The 17,534-nt window shown below is 32.6% G+C and overlaps 1 protein-coding gene across 1 annotated transcript in view; it reads left to right on the plus strand.

The window, feature by feature from the left end:
• The window catches only part of LOC134701703 (fibroblast growth factor receptor 2-like), a 44,065-nt gene that overhangs the window by 15,269 nt on the left and 11,262 nt on the right, over positions 1–17,534 (plus strand). Inside the window, exons 8-11 of the mRNA XM_063562836.1 lie at positions 665–777; positions 6,614–6,724; positions 9,684–9,880; positions 14,413–14,532. Of these exons, the coding sequence (XP_063418906.1) occupies positions 665–777; positions 6,614–6,724; positions 9,684–9,880; positions 14,413–14,532 (541 nt within the window). The remainder of the gene's footprint in view (positions 1–664; positions 778–6,613; positions 6,725–9,683; positions 9,881–14,412; positions 14,533–17,534) is intronic.

Raw genomic sequence — 17,534 nt, forward strand, 5'->3', positions numbered from 1 at the left:
TGTTGATCAGGTCAAGATCTATCTGCCCTAAAAATTTTAGATGAATCGGACAACCTTTTGTTGGGTTGCTACCCTTGAATTTTGCTGTTTTTGGTTATTATCTTGAATATTATCATGATTATAATAGATAGAGATAAACTAAACAGCAATAATGTTCAGCAAAGTAAGATTTACAAATAAGTCAACATAACCGAAATGGTCAGTTGACCCCTTTAGGAGTTATTGCCCTTTATAGTCAATATTTAACCATTTTTCATAAATCTTAGTTATCACCAAAACACAATTTTGTCATGTCCTTGAATATTCACATAGACAAAAGTGAGCGACACAGGCTCTTTAGAGCCTCTAGTTTTATATAAATTAGAATGTTGGTTTTCCCGTTTGAATGGTTTTACTCTAGTAATTTTGGGGCCCTTTATAGCTTGTTGTTCAGTGTGAGCCAAGGCTCTGTGTTAAGGCCGTACATTGACATATAATGGTTTACTTTTATAAATTGTCATTTGGATGGAGAGTTGTCTCATTGGCACTCATACCACATCTTCTTATATCTAAGAAAATGTGTACAACTATTAGAATTTTATTTAGTTATATATATATGGTTACATCAATCAGTATCTCAATATCTAAATGAATATGAGATGAAATAATTTATTTATTGTTATAGGTTATCACTTGGTGAACCTCTTGGGGAAGGAGCATTTGGTAAAGTTTTTAAAGCAGAAGCTGTTGGTTTAAATAAAGCTCCAACAACTGCCATAGCAGTCAAGATGTTGAAGGGTAAAATTTACTTATATATTTTAGATCAAATATCAAATAGTATTAATGAAAACTGGATTTATGCTTAGGTTTTCTTTTTTTATTAGACAAGCATAAAATTTTGGGAAATAAGAATTGAATTTTTTCCATCTTTTTTATCTTTATTGAAAAATTTGCATTGTTATGGCCCTGCAACGAATATGGCCCGCAACAAAGATGTCGGTGCCATATAGTTTTACCCATGTCCGTAATTCGGTCATTCTGTAATTCTGTCATTCCGTCATTCCATCATTCTGTCATTCCCTAATTCCACAACTAGGAATTGTTAAGTTTCAGTTTTGTTCCGCTAGGCTCATTTTTGCTATAATTATGGGCTTTGAACTTTGATTATTTTTGGAAAATCACAGTTAAAAGGATGAATTGTTTGAGTATAAAGGACAAGATTAAATATCCAATTAATGTTCTGATTCAAACAATAAAATAATTACAAATCAATTAATGTCATTAGTGCTGTAATGAATTGTTAAAATCTCAATACTTTTATTTTTTGTTTGATGATTCTAGCTGTTAATCTGGATTATCCCACCTCAATCAACAGGCTTTGAAGTAATAAATATTTGAGTCAGTTTTTTGTACTTATACAAATAAAAACCAATCAAAATGCTGGATTTTATGTTTTGAGCAAGATTTTTGTGCTCCGAGCACTGAGCAAAGTTTTATGACTTCAACCCCATGCAGGTCTAATGAATGTCAAAACAAATCGGTGACAGGTTGACCTTGTTCCTAATTAAATTTGTTCAGGTTACAATTATGTGATAATCATGTTTTCAATCATAATTTCTTGAAAGGTTTTAAACAGTTGTTTAAAAGTTGAAAAGTTACAAAGTAAAAACGTATTTATAAAAATAAACTTCTCATAGAATAAATCATCACTTTACAATATTATGTCACATGACTGAGCCACATGGCTTGTGATCACCTGATATATTATATGGTTTATCTTTTCAAATTGAGCATGTTGAGTGTTGTTTATTAAATTTTCATACACTTTTCTTCAACTCTTTATGATGAACACATACAAAACAATAAGTTATGACAACAAGGAACACAACTCTAGGCTGATTTAACCAATAACAAAAGCTTTATTGTGTCTTCAATATTAAGACAATTGGCAAATTTCTGGATTGCAAAACATATTGACTAATTTACACGAAAAACGTAACAACAAAGATATCAAATGTATTTTATTTGAATAAAACATGACAAATCAAGAATATTAATATTATAACACATAAAAAACAATCAAGGTTTGAGCAAAAAAAATCCTTACTTTTCACTTCAATTGGAAATTTCTTGGTCCAATTTTGGACCTGAAAAAAAACTAAGAAAATATTTGTAGTCATGTATAACACACAGGGTATAAATGTAAATGTGTTCGTTATACATACCAAAAGACAGTACTCCTTATTACATAAACATGGATAGTTTGTAGGATCGATTAAAACCCATTTATTATGCCCCATTTTGGTGCATTATGTTTTCTGTTCTGGGCGTCCATTCATTTGTTCTTTTGTCTGTCCATCCATTGGTTCGTTCTTCCGTCCGTTTGTCCTTCCGTCTGTCTGTCCCGCTTCAGGTTAAAGGATTGGTTAAAGTTTTTGGTAGAGGTAGTTTTTGATAAAGTTGAAGTCCAATCAACTTGAAACTTAGGGCTCATGTTTTCTATTTTATAATCTTTGTAATTTTTATGCCAAACTAGAAATTTTCCCCCATTTTCAAGGTCCACTGAACATAGAAAATGATAGTGTGGATGGGCTATTCATGTACTGGGGACACATTCTTGTTAGCTATAACCATTTGAGCTTATGTTATCACTAATGACTTGGCGTCCATCATCTGTTGTTAACTATTTCAAAAAACCTTCTCTGAAACTACTGGGCCAAAGATTTCAAACTTTAACAAAAAATAATTTCCTTAATTATCTGGTATCTTGCTTATAAATTGTATCCGAAGTTTTGATCCATCGACAAACATGGCTGCCATTGTTGGGTTCCTGCCACTAAATTGGTTATTTTAAGGAATTTTTTCAGTTTTTGTATGAAATGAATTAAAGATAAAGATAAACTGTAAACAGCAAAAAATGTTCAGCAAAGTCACATCTTCAAAAATGTTTTTTATGACCAAAATTGTCAATAAGGACAATTACACAAGTTGTTTTATTTTTAGCTCACCTGGCCCGAAGGGCCAAGTGAGCTTTTCCCATCACTTTGCGTCCGGCGTCTGTCGTTAACTTTTACAAAAATCTTCTCCTCTGAAACTACTGGGCCAAATTAAACCAAACTTGGCCACAATCATCATTGGGGTATCTAGTTTAAAAAATGTGTGGCGTGACCCGGCCAACCAACCAAGATGGCCGCCATGGCTAAAAATAGAACATAGGGGTAAAATGCAGTTTTTGGCTTATAACTCAAAAACCAAAGCATTTAGAGCAAATCTGACATGGGGTAAAAATGTTTACAGGTCAAGATCTATCTGCCCTGAATTTTTCAGATGAATCGGACAACCTGTTGTTGGGTTGCTGCCCCTGAATTGATAATTTTAAGGAAATTTTGCTGTTTTTGGTTATTATCTTGAATATTATTATAGATAGAGATAAACTATAAACAGCAATAATGTTCAGCAAAGTAAGATTTACAAATAAGTCTACTTGACCGAAATGGTCAGTTGACCCCTTTAGGAGTTATTGCCCTTTTTAGTCCATTTTTAACCATTTTTCGTAAATCTTAGTTATATTTTACAAAAATCTTCTCCTCTGAAACTACTGGGACAAATTAATCCAAACTTGACCACAATCATCATTGGGGTATCTAGTTTAAAAAATGTGTGGCGTGACCCGGCCAACCAACCAAGATGGCCGCCATGGCTAAAAATAGATCATAGGGGTAAAATGCAGTTTTTGGCTTATAACTCAAAGACCAAAGCATTTAGAGCAAATCTGACATGGGGTAAAAATGTTTACAGGTCAAGATCTATCTGCCCTGAAATTTTCAGATGAATCGAACAACCCGTTGTTGGGTTGCTGCCCCTGAATTGATAATTTTAAGGAAATTTTGCTGTTTTTGGTTATTATTTTGAATATTATTATAGATAGAGATAAACTGTAAACAGCAATAATGTTCAGCAAAGTAAGATCTACAAATAAGTCAACATGACCAAAATGGTCAGTTGACCACTTTAGGAGTTATTGCCCTTTATAGTCAATTTTTAACCATTTTTTCGTAAATCTTAGTAATCTTTTAGAAAAATCTTCTCCTCTGAAACTACTGGGCCAAATTTAACCAAACTTAGCCATAATTGGGGTACCTAGTTAAAAATATGTGTCAGGTAACTCGGCCAAAAACCAAGATGGCCGCCATGGTAAAAAATAGAACATGGGGGTAAAATGCAGTTATTGGCTTATAACTCAAAAACCAAAGCATTAAGAGCAAATCTGACAGGAAGTAAAATTGTTGATCAGGTCAAGATCTATCTGCCCTGGAATTTTCAGATGAATCGGATAATAGGTTGTTAGGTTGCTGCCCCTGAATTGGTAATTTTGAGGAAATTTTCCTGTTTTTTTTGTTATCTTGAATATTATTATAGATAGAGATAAACTGTAAACAGCAATAATGTACAGCAAAGTAAGAACTAAAAATAAGTCACTTATGACCAAAATAGTCAATTGACCCCCTAAGGAGTTATTGCCCTTCAAAGTCAATTTTTAACAATTTTCTTAAAATTTGAAGATTTTCAATAACATTTTCCACAGAAAGTACTGTTATAGATAGAGATAATTGTAAGCAGCAATAATGTTTAGTAAAGTAAGATCTACAAACACATCACCATCACCAAAACACAATTTTGTCATGAATCCATCTGTGTCCATTGTTTAATATTCACATAGACCAAGGTGAGCGACACAGGCTCTTTAGAGCCTCTAGTTTTTTTAACTTTATAAATCTTCGCAAATGAATTTAGTATAAATTTGTATTATATTTCCTTGTACTTCAAGAAACAAAGACACTATGGGTAAAATGCATTTATTTGCTTTTAATGAAAATATGACAGATACAATGAACATTGTAATGGATGATTTGTAAGCCTCTTATTATTAAATATAAATTGAAAAGCAAAAACAGTCATTGATGAAAGATTTAAGCAAAAAAACAAACTTGTGAGCAATGCAAGCTCTGCTTGTTCTATTGGGGATCCAAGGCAGTGACGTAGCCAGGGTTCAAATGATGTGGATGTTTTGCCGAGTCGAGCGAGCTGAAAAATGTTTTGGACCTTTTTGTGCAGAAAATATTTTTTATTTAAGCACATGTACTCCCCCAGAAGCCGACACTAGTTAGATTTTTGTTTAAATTCAAAATACCCACCAATTCATATATTTATATTTTTAACCAAATTTTATTGTTTCCTTGAAACTACCATTATTCAATTCATAAATATTTGATGTAAAGTTTCCCCCCCAATCTTCTATTTGACATATCAAAAACCTTTTAAACGGACTCCATTACAGCGGCACTTCTGTATAATTTAGGAACTTCTGAGTATAGGAACTGAAGTGACTTCTCTTTCCAGGAATTTGAGTCTACAACCTTGGATTTTTTATTACTGAGCTAAACGCATGCAGGAGACATAAAAATACCGGGCGTCCGATCGTCCGGTCTTGTTAGCACTCTCATGTGTACAATTCTTGTCAGATTAAGTGAAACTCATATCATAAGCGCAATGTCTTTGACAATTTTGAAAATAATTCGTAATCAAATATTTTTAACTAGTAATGTCCCTTTGAAATATAAATTGTAATGGAAATCCCATTTCATTTGCTGTGAAGCTTTTATTTCTTTTTAGATATTAGAAATAAAAAAGAAAAAGAAATAAAAGTTTTTTTTAGTTATTCCCTTGTTCCTTGGCCTTTGATAGATAAAATATGACATGTAATGTGCATGGCGAGGAATATTGGATCTTTGTTCTTTACTGAATTAAAATAAAATTAGTATTATAACCTAAATAGAAACGGGAATTCATAAGCCTAGGACTTATCACGATCTATTACAAATTGATTTGTTTTATCACGTCGTTTACAATGTCGCAAGAAACGATATCAGGATATGGTGTTTTAGTTGTTAGTTACTACTAGTCAAATGAGAAGCCATCCCTCCACTAGGTTCAATTTCAGATGAAACATGTCCACGGGTCTGCATATCAGTCCTCTCCGCTTGCCTTAGCTGATGACATAGACTATTTATACGAACAAAAGTTAACTTGAAACACTATTCTGCGATTCAACTATCAAACTAAATTATCCTAAATAAAAGACCAGGCATACTGCTTCGAAAATGACTGGACGTTATCCTCATATCCTCAGCCTTGTTACATTTTGATACTTCCGAGTTAAACTGCTGTTTTTTTTAATTTTGTTTTGTCAAAATGATGTGGATGCTTGAGCATCTGAGCATACATGCAAGCTACGCCACTGCAAGGGGAGGGTTCCTGATCAATGTTTTTGAATGGGGACATATAGTAAATGGAACCCCTCTTTGTCCTGGGTTGGGACAAATTACTTTTGATTCATTAACATTAGTTTGATACCAATTTTCGTGGGTACAGGTGAACATTGAATTCAAATGTTCATTGAATAACATATTTTGAATAGGCTTTGAATACAGAGATTGGAAAAATTACAAAATCAAATATCCACGATTATGCAAGTTTTAAGCAATCCATGAAAATGAATGAATCCACAGTATTCTTTGAATGTGACCAATGGTTTTATCCATTAATAATTGTCAATATTATTTAAATATTTTAGAGGATGCAACCGATAGAGAATTGACAGATTTAATGCAAGAAATGGAAGTGATGAAATTAATAGGATGCCATGAAAATATCATTAATTTCCTGGGATGTTGTACACAAAATGGTAAGTGGTGTACTTTAAGGGTTAAACAAGATCTTGGTCCAATGGGCAGCACTTGTTGTCTGTCGTCCATATTCAATGTCCGTTAACTTTTTAAAAAATCTTCTCCTCGAAATTACACAGGACCCATGCTCTGAGAAAACCATCAACTGCCCCCTGTCGGATTTGCTCCAAATGGGTTAGTTTCAGAGATATATACAAAAATCTGCATTTTACCCCTATGTTCCATTTTTATTCATGTGGGCCATGAGGGTTGGAAGGTGGGGTCATCTGATACATTTTTTAAAGAAAAAACATATTAATTATTATGGTCAAGTATGGTTAAATGTGTCTCAGTAGTTTCATAGAAAGAAGATTACCCACACATGTCAGATTTGCTCTAGGTGTAATACCACCATTGATTTTTCCCTATTAAAATTGAAAAAGGAAATGGGGAATGTGTCAAAGCGACAACAACTCGACCATAGTATTTGTTAAATTTGCACTTTTAGAAAAAATGTGCAGAATTTATCTTTGTTACAAATAAAGATATACTTGGCATGAGTAAAGTTTTATCCTGTCCAGTACTATAGAAAAAATTTAACATAACATTTGATTGCATACAAGAAAATAACCATCACTGGAACTTAACCAATCAAATTTCTCCACTTATTCCACCCCCTTAACACAGAATTGTCAATATTTTGATTTAGAGCTGGTAGAAATTTCTAATTAATTTTGATATTATTTGTCTCACTGGTTGTACACTTCACTGTAAAAATCTTTTTGAGAATGAGCTGGTGCAATTTTTTTCAATTTGAATTCATTGTCTAAAAGAAATGCACTACGAAATAACTGTGTTCTTGGGCCTAAGAAATGGATTCCTGAAATCTAGATTCTGTACTTTAGCAACTTTCCTGAATGATTTGCTGGCTTCAATTTGTCAAACTCAATCAAAGTAAAGGATTTACATCTTTAGTTTACAGAAATTCTTTTAAAATGTCATTTTGGCATTCTACGGCTATAATAAGCATTTTAAAGCAGTTTACATTTTATTTCTAAGTGGCATGCTGACTTTCTATCTGACAGCTTTATTATTCCTGATATTTGTGTTTCTGTTTTTAATCAAATTTAATAAACCATTTGTGAACTCTGAATATAGAGAAATGTAGATTATCACATAAAAAAGTGCAGCATATCTTGTATTCATGGCTCTGGTTAAACGGCCTAATTGATGTATGTAAAATGTGAAGAGCTTTGTACATCAAATCTGTAGTCTATCACAAATATTTCACTAAATCTGTAAAAAAAGCACTTTACTATATTCAGTACACCTAGGCTACCATATTTTTATGCCCCACCTACGATAGTAGAGGGGCATGATGTTTTCTGGTCTATGTGTCCGTCTGTCCTTCCGTCTGTCTGTCCGTTCGTTCGTTCCTTCCTTCGTACGTTCAGGTTTAAGTTTTTGGTCAAGGTAGTTTAAAAAAAAAGATGTGGTATGATTGCCAATGTGAGAACTATCCACTATCCACAAAAGACCAAAATGACACAAACATTAACAATTATAGGTCACCGTACGGCCTTCAACATGCAATGAGCAAAGCTCATATCGCATATAGTCAGCTATAAAAGGCCCCGATAAGACAATGTAAAACAATTCAAAGGAGAAAACTAACGGCCTTATTTATTTAAAAAAATGAACGAAAAACAAATATGTAACACTTAAACAAACGACAACCACTGAATTACAGGCTCCTGACTTGGGACAGGCACAAACATAAATAATGTGGCGGGGTTAAATATCCACCTGCATTGCAGAACACTGTTCGAGACTAGAATCGTTAGTTACTTTAATTATCCTTTACTTGATCGCATGCATTTTTTATCTACTTGCATGAAACTTTTATCAACACAATCTTATTCTCCTGCTTAGAATCCCTGTTTTATTTATTATTCTATTGTATTTGATGTAACGTAGTATTAGAAAATGTCACAATACTCAAACGTCAAGCCAAACCATTGCACTTCAGCGAAAGGACCTTCATACTTCAGTGCATACCATCCCACTTCAGTGTGGCCATCAAACTTCAGTTTGACCATCCCACTTCAGCATCCCCATCACACCTTCAAGTACTACATATATATTACAATGGAAAAGTTGGTCCTTCATATAGCAGCTAACAGTAATAGAAACTTTGTATTTTTGCAACATCAGAAGAACAGAAATTAGTAGATTGATTAATATGGTTTTTTTAAAGTCACATGAAACGAGTGACTGGTGAAAAATAAAGTTTATCCAATTCTTGAACCAATGCATGTATATATCATAAACTTAGTCCTCTGTGCACATTTTTTATGGAAATATATCATATAATTGTCAATTTTTTTTCTTTCTGTCTGTTATGATTTAACAAATATGGCAGCTCATTAAATGTCATGTTTTGATTCTGAATTTTACCTTGTCACCTTATAGTAAACAATCAACAAAAAAGCATGGATATTGAGCACATGTTTTACATGAACAATCAAATAATAGTTTATTTCAGTGACAGAATCATGCATATTGCCATCACAGGATTTTTACACAATGGTTCACGCTAAGGTCACTTTGCATGTGGAAAATACGTTGGCAAATTGCTTCCTGGAAGCAATCAATTAAAAATGTAAACTTTTTCTAAATGTGGACAAATTAAAGAATTTTCTTCAGAAAAAAATATATGTACATAGGTTTAATAATGAAAACTATCCATTTTGTTATAAAAAAACATTTGCATGTTTTTTTTAATTTGAGGTTTCATGACTTTAAAGTTATTTATACAAGGATATCAAATATGTAATCTGATGATAATAAAGACATGATAAAAAGTAGACATATATGTGTACATTTGTATTCACAATTGTCAATCTTAGGTTAACCATGTTCTCTTGAAAACTATGAAGAAACAGTATAAGAAATTGTCAGAAAATTGTATAATTTCAGGGCCATTATATGTATTGGTTGAACTTGCTCCACATGGTAACATGCGAGACTACTTGAGATCAAGAAGACCACATAATTCTGCAGGATACAAAAAGCAAGATTTAGAAAAAGGCTCATTCAAACCATTAACAGAAAAAGACTTGATATCATATGCCTACCAGATAGCCAGAGGAATGGAATACCTGGCATATAGAAAGGTTAGATTTAGATTTAAACTTTTTTGTGAATACTTTTAGTTTATAGACCTTTAATGCTAATTTATTCTTTGATTAAAAAGATGAGAGTTATTATTATGTTATTAGAACATAAAGAGAATCTTCATAGCTTCATGATATTGTGCTTTTTGTCTAGCCTTCGACTTTAGTTGAAAAAGTGAGACATAGCAATCCTACATTCCGTCCACGTCAGCGGCAGCTGTGTCCTCAAATATTCACTCTGTGGTTTAATGTTTTTAAAATTTTAATAACTTTCTTAAACTATACTGAACTTCCACACTGTTTATGATCATAAATCAAGAAGTAAATTTTGTACAAAAAAAAAGTTCATTTTTTCCGTATTTTACATACAAATGGACTTAAATTTTCTGCGGTGAAATATTACAATCACTCTGTGGTTTAACTTTTTAAAATTTTTACAACTTTCTTAAACTATACTGGGTTTGTACCAAACTTGAACAGAAGCTCGTTTATGGTCAGAAGATAGTATCCAGAAGTAAATTTTGTAAAAATAAAGTTCCATTTTTTCCATATTTTACGTATAAATGGACTTAAATTTTCTGCAGTGAAACATTATATTCACTCTGTAGTTAAAGTTTTTAGAATTGCAATAACTTTCTTAAAATATCCTGGGTTTGTACCAAACTTTGACATTAGCTTGTTTATGATCATAAAACAGTAGCCAGAAGTAAATTTTGTAAAAAAATAAATCCATGTTTTTCTGTATTTTACTTTTAAATGGACTTATTACCCGGCCACGTCCACTTGTATTTTTTGTCCATCTGATGAGTTAAGCCTTTTTCAACTGATTTTTATAGTTCGTTCTTATGTTGTACTGTTATACCACTGTCCCAGATTAGGGGGAGGGTTGGGATCCCGCTAACATGTTTAACCCCGCCACATTATTTATGTATGTGCCTGTCCAAAGTCAGGAGCCTGTAATGCAGTGGTTGTCGTTTGTTAATGTGTTACATATTTGTTTTTCGTTCATTTTTTTACATAAATAAGGCCGTTAGTTTTCCTCGTTTGAATTGTTTTACATTGTTGTATTGGGGCCTTATATAGCTGACTATGCTGTATGGGCTTTGCTCATTGTTGAAGGCCGTACGATGACCTATAGTTGTTAATGTTTGTGTCATTTTGGTCTTTTGTGGATAGTTGTCTCATTGGCAATCATACCACATCTTCTTTTTTATATTAGATCTTCCGCTAGGAAACAACACATTCACTCTGTGGTTTAAGTTTTTGAAATTTTAATAACTTTCTTATACTATTTCTAATTTGCACAAAATAGATATAGGAAGATGTGGTGTGAGTGCCAATGCGACAACTCTCCATCAAATTAACACTTTATAAAAGTAAACCATATGCATTATAGGTCAATGTACAGCTTTCAATCCGGAGCCTTGGCTCACACAGAACAAAAAGCTATAAAGGGCTCCAAAATTACTAATGTAAAACCATTCAATCAGGAAAACCAACGGTCTAATATATATAAAAAAACAAGAAACGAGATACATGTATAAATCACATAAACAAACGACAACATCAGATTCCTGACTTAGGACAGGTGCAGTGGGAATAAACGTTTTAATGGTACCAAACCTTCTCCCTTTTTCTGAAACAATAGCATAACATCACAACATAGAAAACCACACGATAAAATATCAATTGGAAGGCTTATAACTCAATCAAAAAACATAAATTAGCACACTATGAACGAATAAATATGAACTGCGATACCTGAATGCAAATGTACAGTTAATAAAATATTAGGGACAAACATTCAAGGCCAAAAAGCAAGCAAACAAGTCCAAACAAAGCCATGGCAAGACACCACCACGAAATATTTAACCCTTCGAAAATAATCACTTTTTTGAAGAAAAAAAGAAGTGAAAATTAGTAGATATTCCAAATAAGGCCAATTAAAATTAATTGATAGATTTTCATCCCCGCCTGCCCCTCTGAAATCTTCCCGCCCCGATTTTTTATGCCCCACCTACGATAGTAGAGGGGCATTATGTTTTCTGGTCTGTGCGTCCGTTCGTTCGTCCGTTCGTTCGTTCGTTCGTCCGTCTGTCCCGCTTCAGGTTAAAGTTTTTGGTCGAGGTAGTTTTTGATGAAGTTGAAGTCCAATCGACTTCAAACTTGGTACACTTGTTCCCTATGATATGATCTTTCTAATTTTAATGCCAAATTAGAGATTTTACCCCAATTTCACGGTCCACTGAACATAGAAAATGATAGTGCGAGTGGGGCATTCGTGTACTGAGGACACATTCTTGTTTTATTTTTGAAAAAATTACGATTTCCGGATTTTGTTCATTTCCGTTACCGGTAACTGTTGATAATTTCGTTTCATGTAAAATTTCCTGTTTCAAATTTCGGTTTTCGTAATCTTAGAGTATTCTTACTGAATGATTAAGTCAATATATTCTGCTGATCTATGATGACAACATCATTTACCGAGAATAGAGATTGATTACGAGAAGGGCATGAAATATTCGGGTTACGAGTAATACGCTGTGTTCAAGAACGCAAATCACCGCAAGTCACACCTTCGATCTATTTTATTTATACCATGACTTTGTGTCAAGAAATTTGGACTGTGAATGAAACCCAAAAGCGTAAGAATCGTGGAACACATTTGACTGGAATAAAGAAATTGACACGAGCATGGAACTTTTTAGATTGGTGACCGTATATTGAGTTCAGAAAATCGACAAACATACGCTTTTTTAATTTATTAATTTTAGCAAGCTCTTAGATTAAGAATTAGCCATGTCTTTCGTTTTTTGTAGAAAAAACAGCAAACATTATCTTTCCCAATACACATGATAGAGTCATTAAACAACTTTATGTTCTACATTGTAACTATATATGCATCTTGCATATTAAGGACCAAGCCTATTATTTCAACACCGTTTGAGTTTTTTCATTTTATTCTGTACTTATCGTACTAGCATTGCATACCAATGCATTTGCTTCATTTTATTAGGACAACAAAACAGTGCTTAGAAAGAAATACATTTGATGTAGGTAGTCCATCTGAAGAGAGCATTTCTCCACATTTCTGCTGTGTTCTATAAAAAAGGTTTCTAAAGTGGCAATTACATGTAGAACAGTGGTTGCCAAATCATATATATTTATGAATTTCAAAAAGCGGCACCAGCATATGGAGTATATGTGTCTCAATTGATACGTGACTCTAAATCTAGCTCAAAGTATGTTGATTTTTGTTGAACGAGGAATACTGCTTTCTCAAAAGTTGCTAAGACAGGGCTATAAATCAATCAAATTAAGGTCATCACTCAAGCATGTCGCCATCATGAGCTGATAGGCCATTATGACAAAAGTGTGTCAGCAATCATATATATCTCTGTGATATTCTTCCTCAGTCGTAACAACCTTCTATCATTACCGAGCTGAACAAAGAAATAACATGACGGGTGTCGTATATGGTGCAGGTAATGCTTACCCTTCAGGAGCATTTGATTTCACTCCAGGAATTTAGTGGAGTTCGTGTTGTTTCCTACTTATTATTTGTAACTGTTGATGTAAATGTCTTTTAGTTTTATGAGTCTCTGGTTACTCCTTGGTTTTGATTGTTATTGTCTTATATAAAATACTTTATGGATGTATTTACATGATATAAGCTTATAATTATACTGCATATATGAATAACACGTGACAAGAAGGTTTTATATGAAATAAAATTTAAAAAATAAAATCCTCCCACCCGCCCCATTTTTTTCAAAAATTTGGATGAAAATCTACTAATTAATTTTAGTTGGCCTAATCAAAGCTGGTTTAAAAAATCAAATCAAGACAAGATCCACATAAAATAACAAAAAAACATTATGAAAAGTATCAACAGGTTATATTAACAAGAAAATACGATTTGAGAGTACTGACAGCTAGTTAAAAGCCAAAAACAATTAATAATAAAAAAAATCATGCATCAGAGACTATATTTAAGCTTGTTTATGATCAAAAGCTAATATCTTAAAGGAAATTTTGTTTAAATGGTCAGTTGAACCCTTAAGAAGTTATTGCCCTTTATAGTCAATTTTTTTTTAACAATTTTCATTAGACTTTGGTAAATTTTGTTTAATTTTACAAAATATTTTCCTCTCTAACAAATGGGCCAAGTTTATATAGAAAATTGTAAGTAGCAAGAATGTTCAATAAAGTAAGATCTACAAACACATCACCATCATCAAAACACAATTTTGTCATGAATCCATCTGTGTCCTTTGTTTAATATGAATATAGACCAAGGTGAGTGACGCAGGCTCGTAAGAGCCTCTAGTCTGATTTTTTTTTGTTAGCTTCATATTTGGTAAAAAGCTAAACTGAAAAATGCATATTTTGTCAGCTTGTAGTGGTAAAAAATAATTTCTTTGTGATTGCTCATGTAGAGAATAGATAAGTAACACTAGAGCACTCCTTCTTGTATGGACAAAGAGGTCAAGTTTAAATATGATTTAATAGTTTTTGTTTTTCTATTACAGTGTATTCACAGAGATTTAGCTGCAAGAAATGTGTTAGTTACTGAAGATGTAATTAAAATAGCAGATTTTGGTTTGACCAGAAATCTTACCAATGTGGATTATTACAGAAAGACTGGAGATGTAAGACATTTAAAGCTCACCTAGCCCTATGGGTCAAGATAACTTTTCTCAATACTTTGTGTCAGTTGTCTGTCGTTGTCATTGTCCATTACTTTTTACAAAAATCTTTTTCTCTAAAACTAATAAACCAAATGTTACCAAACTTGGACTTAATCACTATTGGTATATATAGTTCAGAAAATTGTGTCTTAAATTTAAGACCCTGACTATCAAAAATGGCTGTCATGGCTAAAAATAGAACAAAGGGGTAAAATGTAGTTTTTGGCTTATATCTCTGGAACTAAAACATCTACAGTAAATCTGAAATGAGTTGAAATGTTCATTAGGCTTTGATCTATCTGCCCTGAAATTTTTGAACAAAAACTAAAGGTGTAATACGACCATTGATTTCCCCCAATCAGTCTGTTAAATTTGCACTTTTCATAAAAAATTTGACATGACATTTCATTGCATATAAGAAAATAACCATCACTTGAAGTTAACCAATCAAATACCCCCTTATTTAATATGTGTTATACGCTTTAGTAACCTCAAGTTTCCAAAAAATTCTACTGAAACCCAAAATAAAAAGTAATGGTTTTTTGAAATACCAAAGATAAATGTTAACCACTCATAAATGTTTAATGTACTGTAATAAAATATAGGATTAATTACCTGCAACTGTCAAATTCAAGGGAACATACTTTATACCCCAGTTTTCCAGTCTGGGCATCTGTCTGTCTGTTCTTCCATCTGTTCTGCTCCAGGTTTAAGATTTTGAAGTCCAATCAACTTGAAACTTAAAACACACTTTCCCTATGGTATGATCTTTCTAATTTTAATGCCAAATTAGATTTTTACCCAATTTCATGGTCCATTGAACATAGAAAATGATAGTGCAAGTGGGGCATCTGTGTACTCTGGACATATTTTTTGTTAGAAAATACATTGAAATTAAACTATGACACATGATTCGGTATTAGCCAATCAACTAATTACTATATAATGTAAGGTATAAAAATAAGATTTTAGTTCAGTTAAGAATTCAACACAAAGTATTATAAATTCATATTGTTAACATTATGTTATAGATAATGCTTATTTTAAGGTTTTTCTTGTCCTAGAACACCCTGAGGGGTGTCAGGATTGATCAAATGAAAGACCGACCGTAGGGAGGTCTTTCTCTGAGCAATCCTGACAACCCGAGAGGTGTTCTACGACAAGAAAAACCTTAAAATATGCATTATCTGACTTATATACCGTCAAAAAAAAAAAGTTTTTATAAAGATTTGCAAAATTTAGTATCCTATTTTACCGACAACACTAAAGTGGGATATTCCTTTCTAATGCGTTCAGGTTTTAATACACCCTACGACTCAGTTAGAATGTGAAATAAAACTCACTAATTAATCTAGATATAAACCTTTTAAAAAATATTATCCATACACAATAAGAATATTACTGTAACTGCATGAAGTAAGACACAAATGTATTGTTACCATCCGATAACGGTGTATGACAAATACAAGACACATTGTAAGTAATTTATTTTACCACTTAGTTTATGGAAAAGGGGGAGGGGTATGGTTTTTTTTTCTATTTGTAATGTCATTTCTATCGCGGAAAAGTGGTTATTTTTTTTAAAATTTTAATTGAATCGAATGAAAAATTCAGAAAGATTGTCTTTTGAATAGCAATACATTTTATTAACAGATAATCAGGATATAATTGTATACCTTTGATTTCCTATTCAGCGTTTATCGTCCTGAACATGCATGAAATATTTGCCACTGGACGTTAAGCAAGCAACCAACAATCAACCAATCTATTCAGTGTGACTCCATCTTATGCCATCACTTGGCGTCTGTCGTCGTCCGTCATCGTCTGTCGTCATAAACTATTTCAAGAATCTTCTCCTCTGAAACTACTAGGCCAAATACTTCCAAACTTTAACTGAATGTTCCTTAGGGTATCTAGTTCATAAATTGTATCCGAAGTTTTGATCTATCAACAAACATGGTCGCCATTGCTAAAAATAGAACATAGGGGTCAAATGCAGTTTTTAGCTTATATCTCAAAAAGGAAAGCATTTAGAGCAAATCTGACATGAGGGCAAAAATGTTCATTAGGTCAACATCTATCAGCCCTGAAATTTTCAGATGAATCAAACAACCCATTGTTGGGTTGCTGCCACTTAATTGGTAATTTTAAGGAAATTTTGCAGTTTTTGGTCATTATCTTGAATATTATTATAGATAAAGACAAACTGTAAACAGCAAAAATGATCAGCAAAGTAAGATCTACAAATAACCGAAATTGTCAATTGACCCCTTAAGGGGTTCTTTAATGACAAATTTTCACAATTTGTTCATTATATTTGCTAACTTTAAAAAATGTTCTCCTCTAAAACTACTCCACCAAATTCAACCAAACTTCAACTGAATGATCAGTAGGGTGTATAAAATAAAGTTTGTGTTTTATTTTCTATTTCGTCAAAAAACATGGCCGTCATGGCTAAAAATAGAACACAGGGTAAAATGCAGTTTTGGCTCATATCTCAAAAACTCCAGCATTTAGAGCAAATAAGACAAGAAGTTAAAGTATTTATTAGGTCAAGGTCTACCTGTCCTGAAATTTCTAGCCGAATTGGGTAACTGGTTTTTCAGGTATAATGCCCCTGAATTGATGATTTTAAAGAAATTTTGCAGTTTTTGGTTATTATCTTGAATATTATTATAGATACAGATACACTGTTAATAGCAAAAATGTTAAGCAAAGTAAGATCTACAAATAAGTCAATTTGACCAAAAAGGAGTTATTGCCCTTTAAAGACTTTTTTCACAATTTGTTCATCATGTTGACTTACTTTAAAAAATCTTCTCTTTTGAAACTGCTGTATCAATTTCAGCCAAACTTAGGCTAAATGAGTTTCAGAGTATCTAGTTTAAATTTTATATTTTATTTCCTTGTATGTCAAGAAACATAGCTCCTATGGCTAAAATAGAACATAGGAGAAAATGAAT

Source organism: Mytilus trossulus, unplaced genomic scaffold, assembly GCF_036588685.1.
Source record: "Mytilus trossulus isolate FHL-02 unplaced genomic scaffold, PNRI_Mtr1.1.1.hap1 h1tg000261l__unscaffolded, whole genome shotgun sequence".
Classification (NCBI taxonomy): Eukaryota; Metazoa; Mollusca; class Bivalvia; order Mytilida; family Mytilidae; genus Mytilus; species Mytilus trossulus.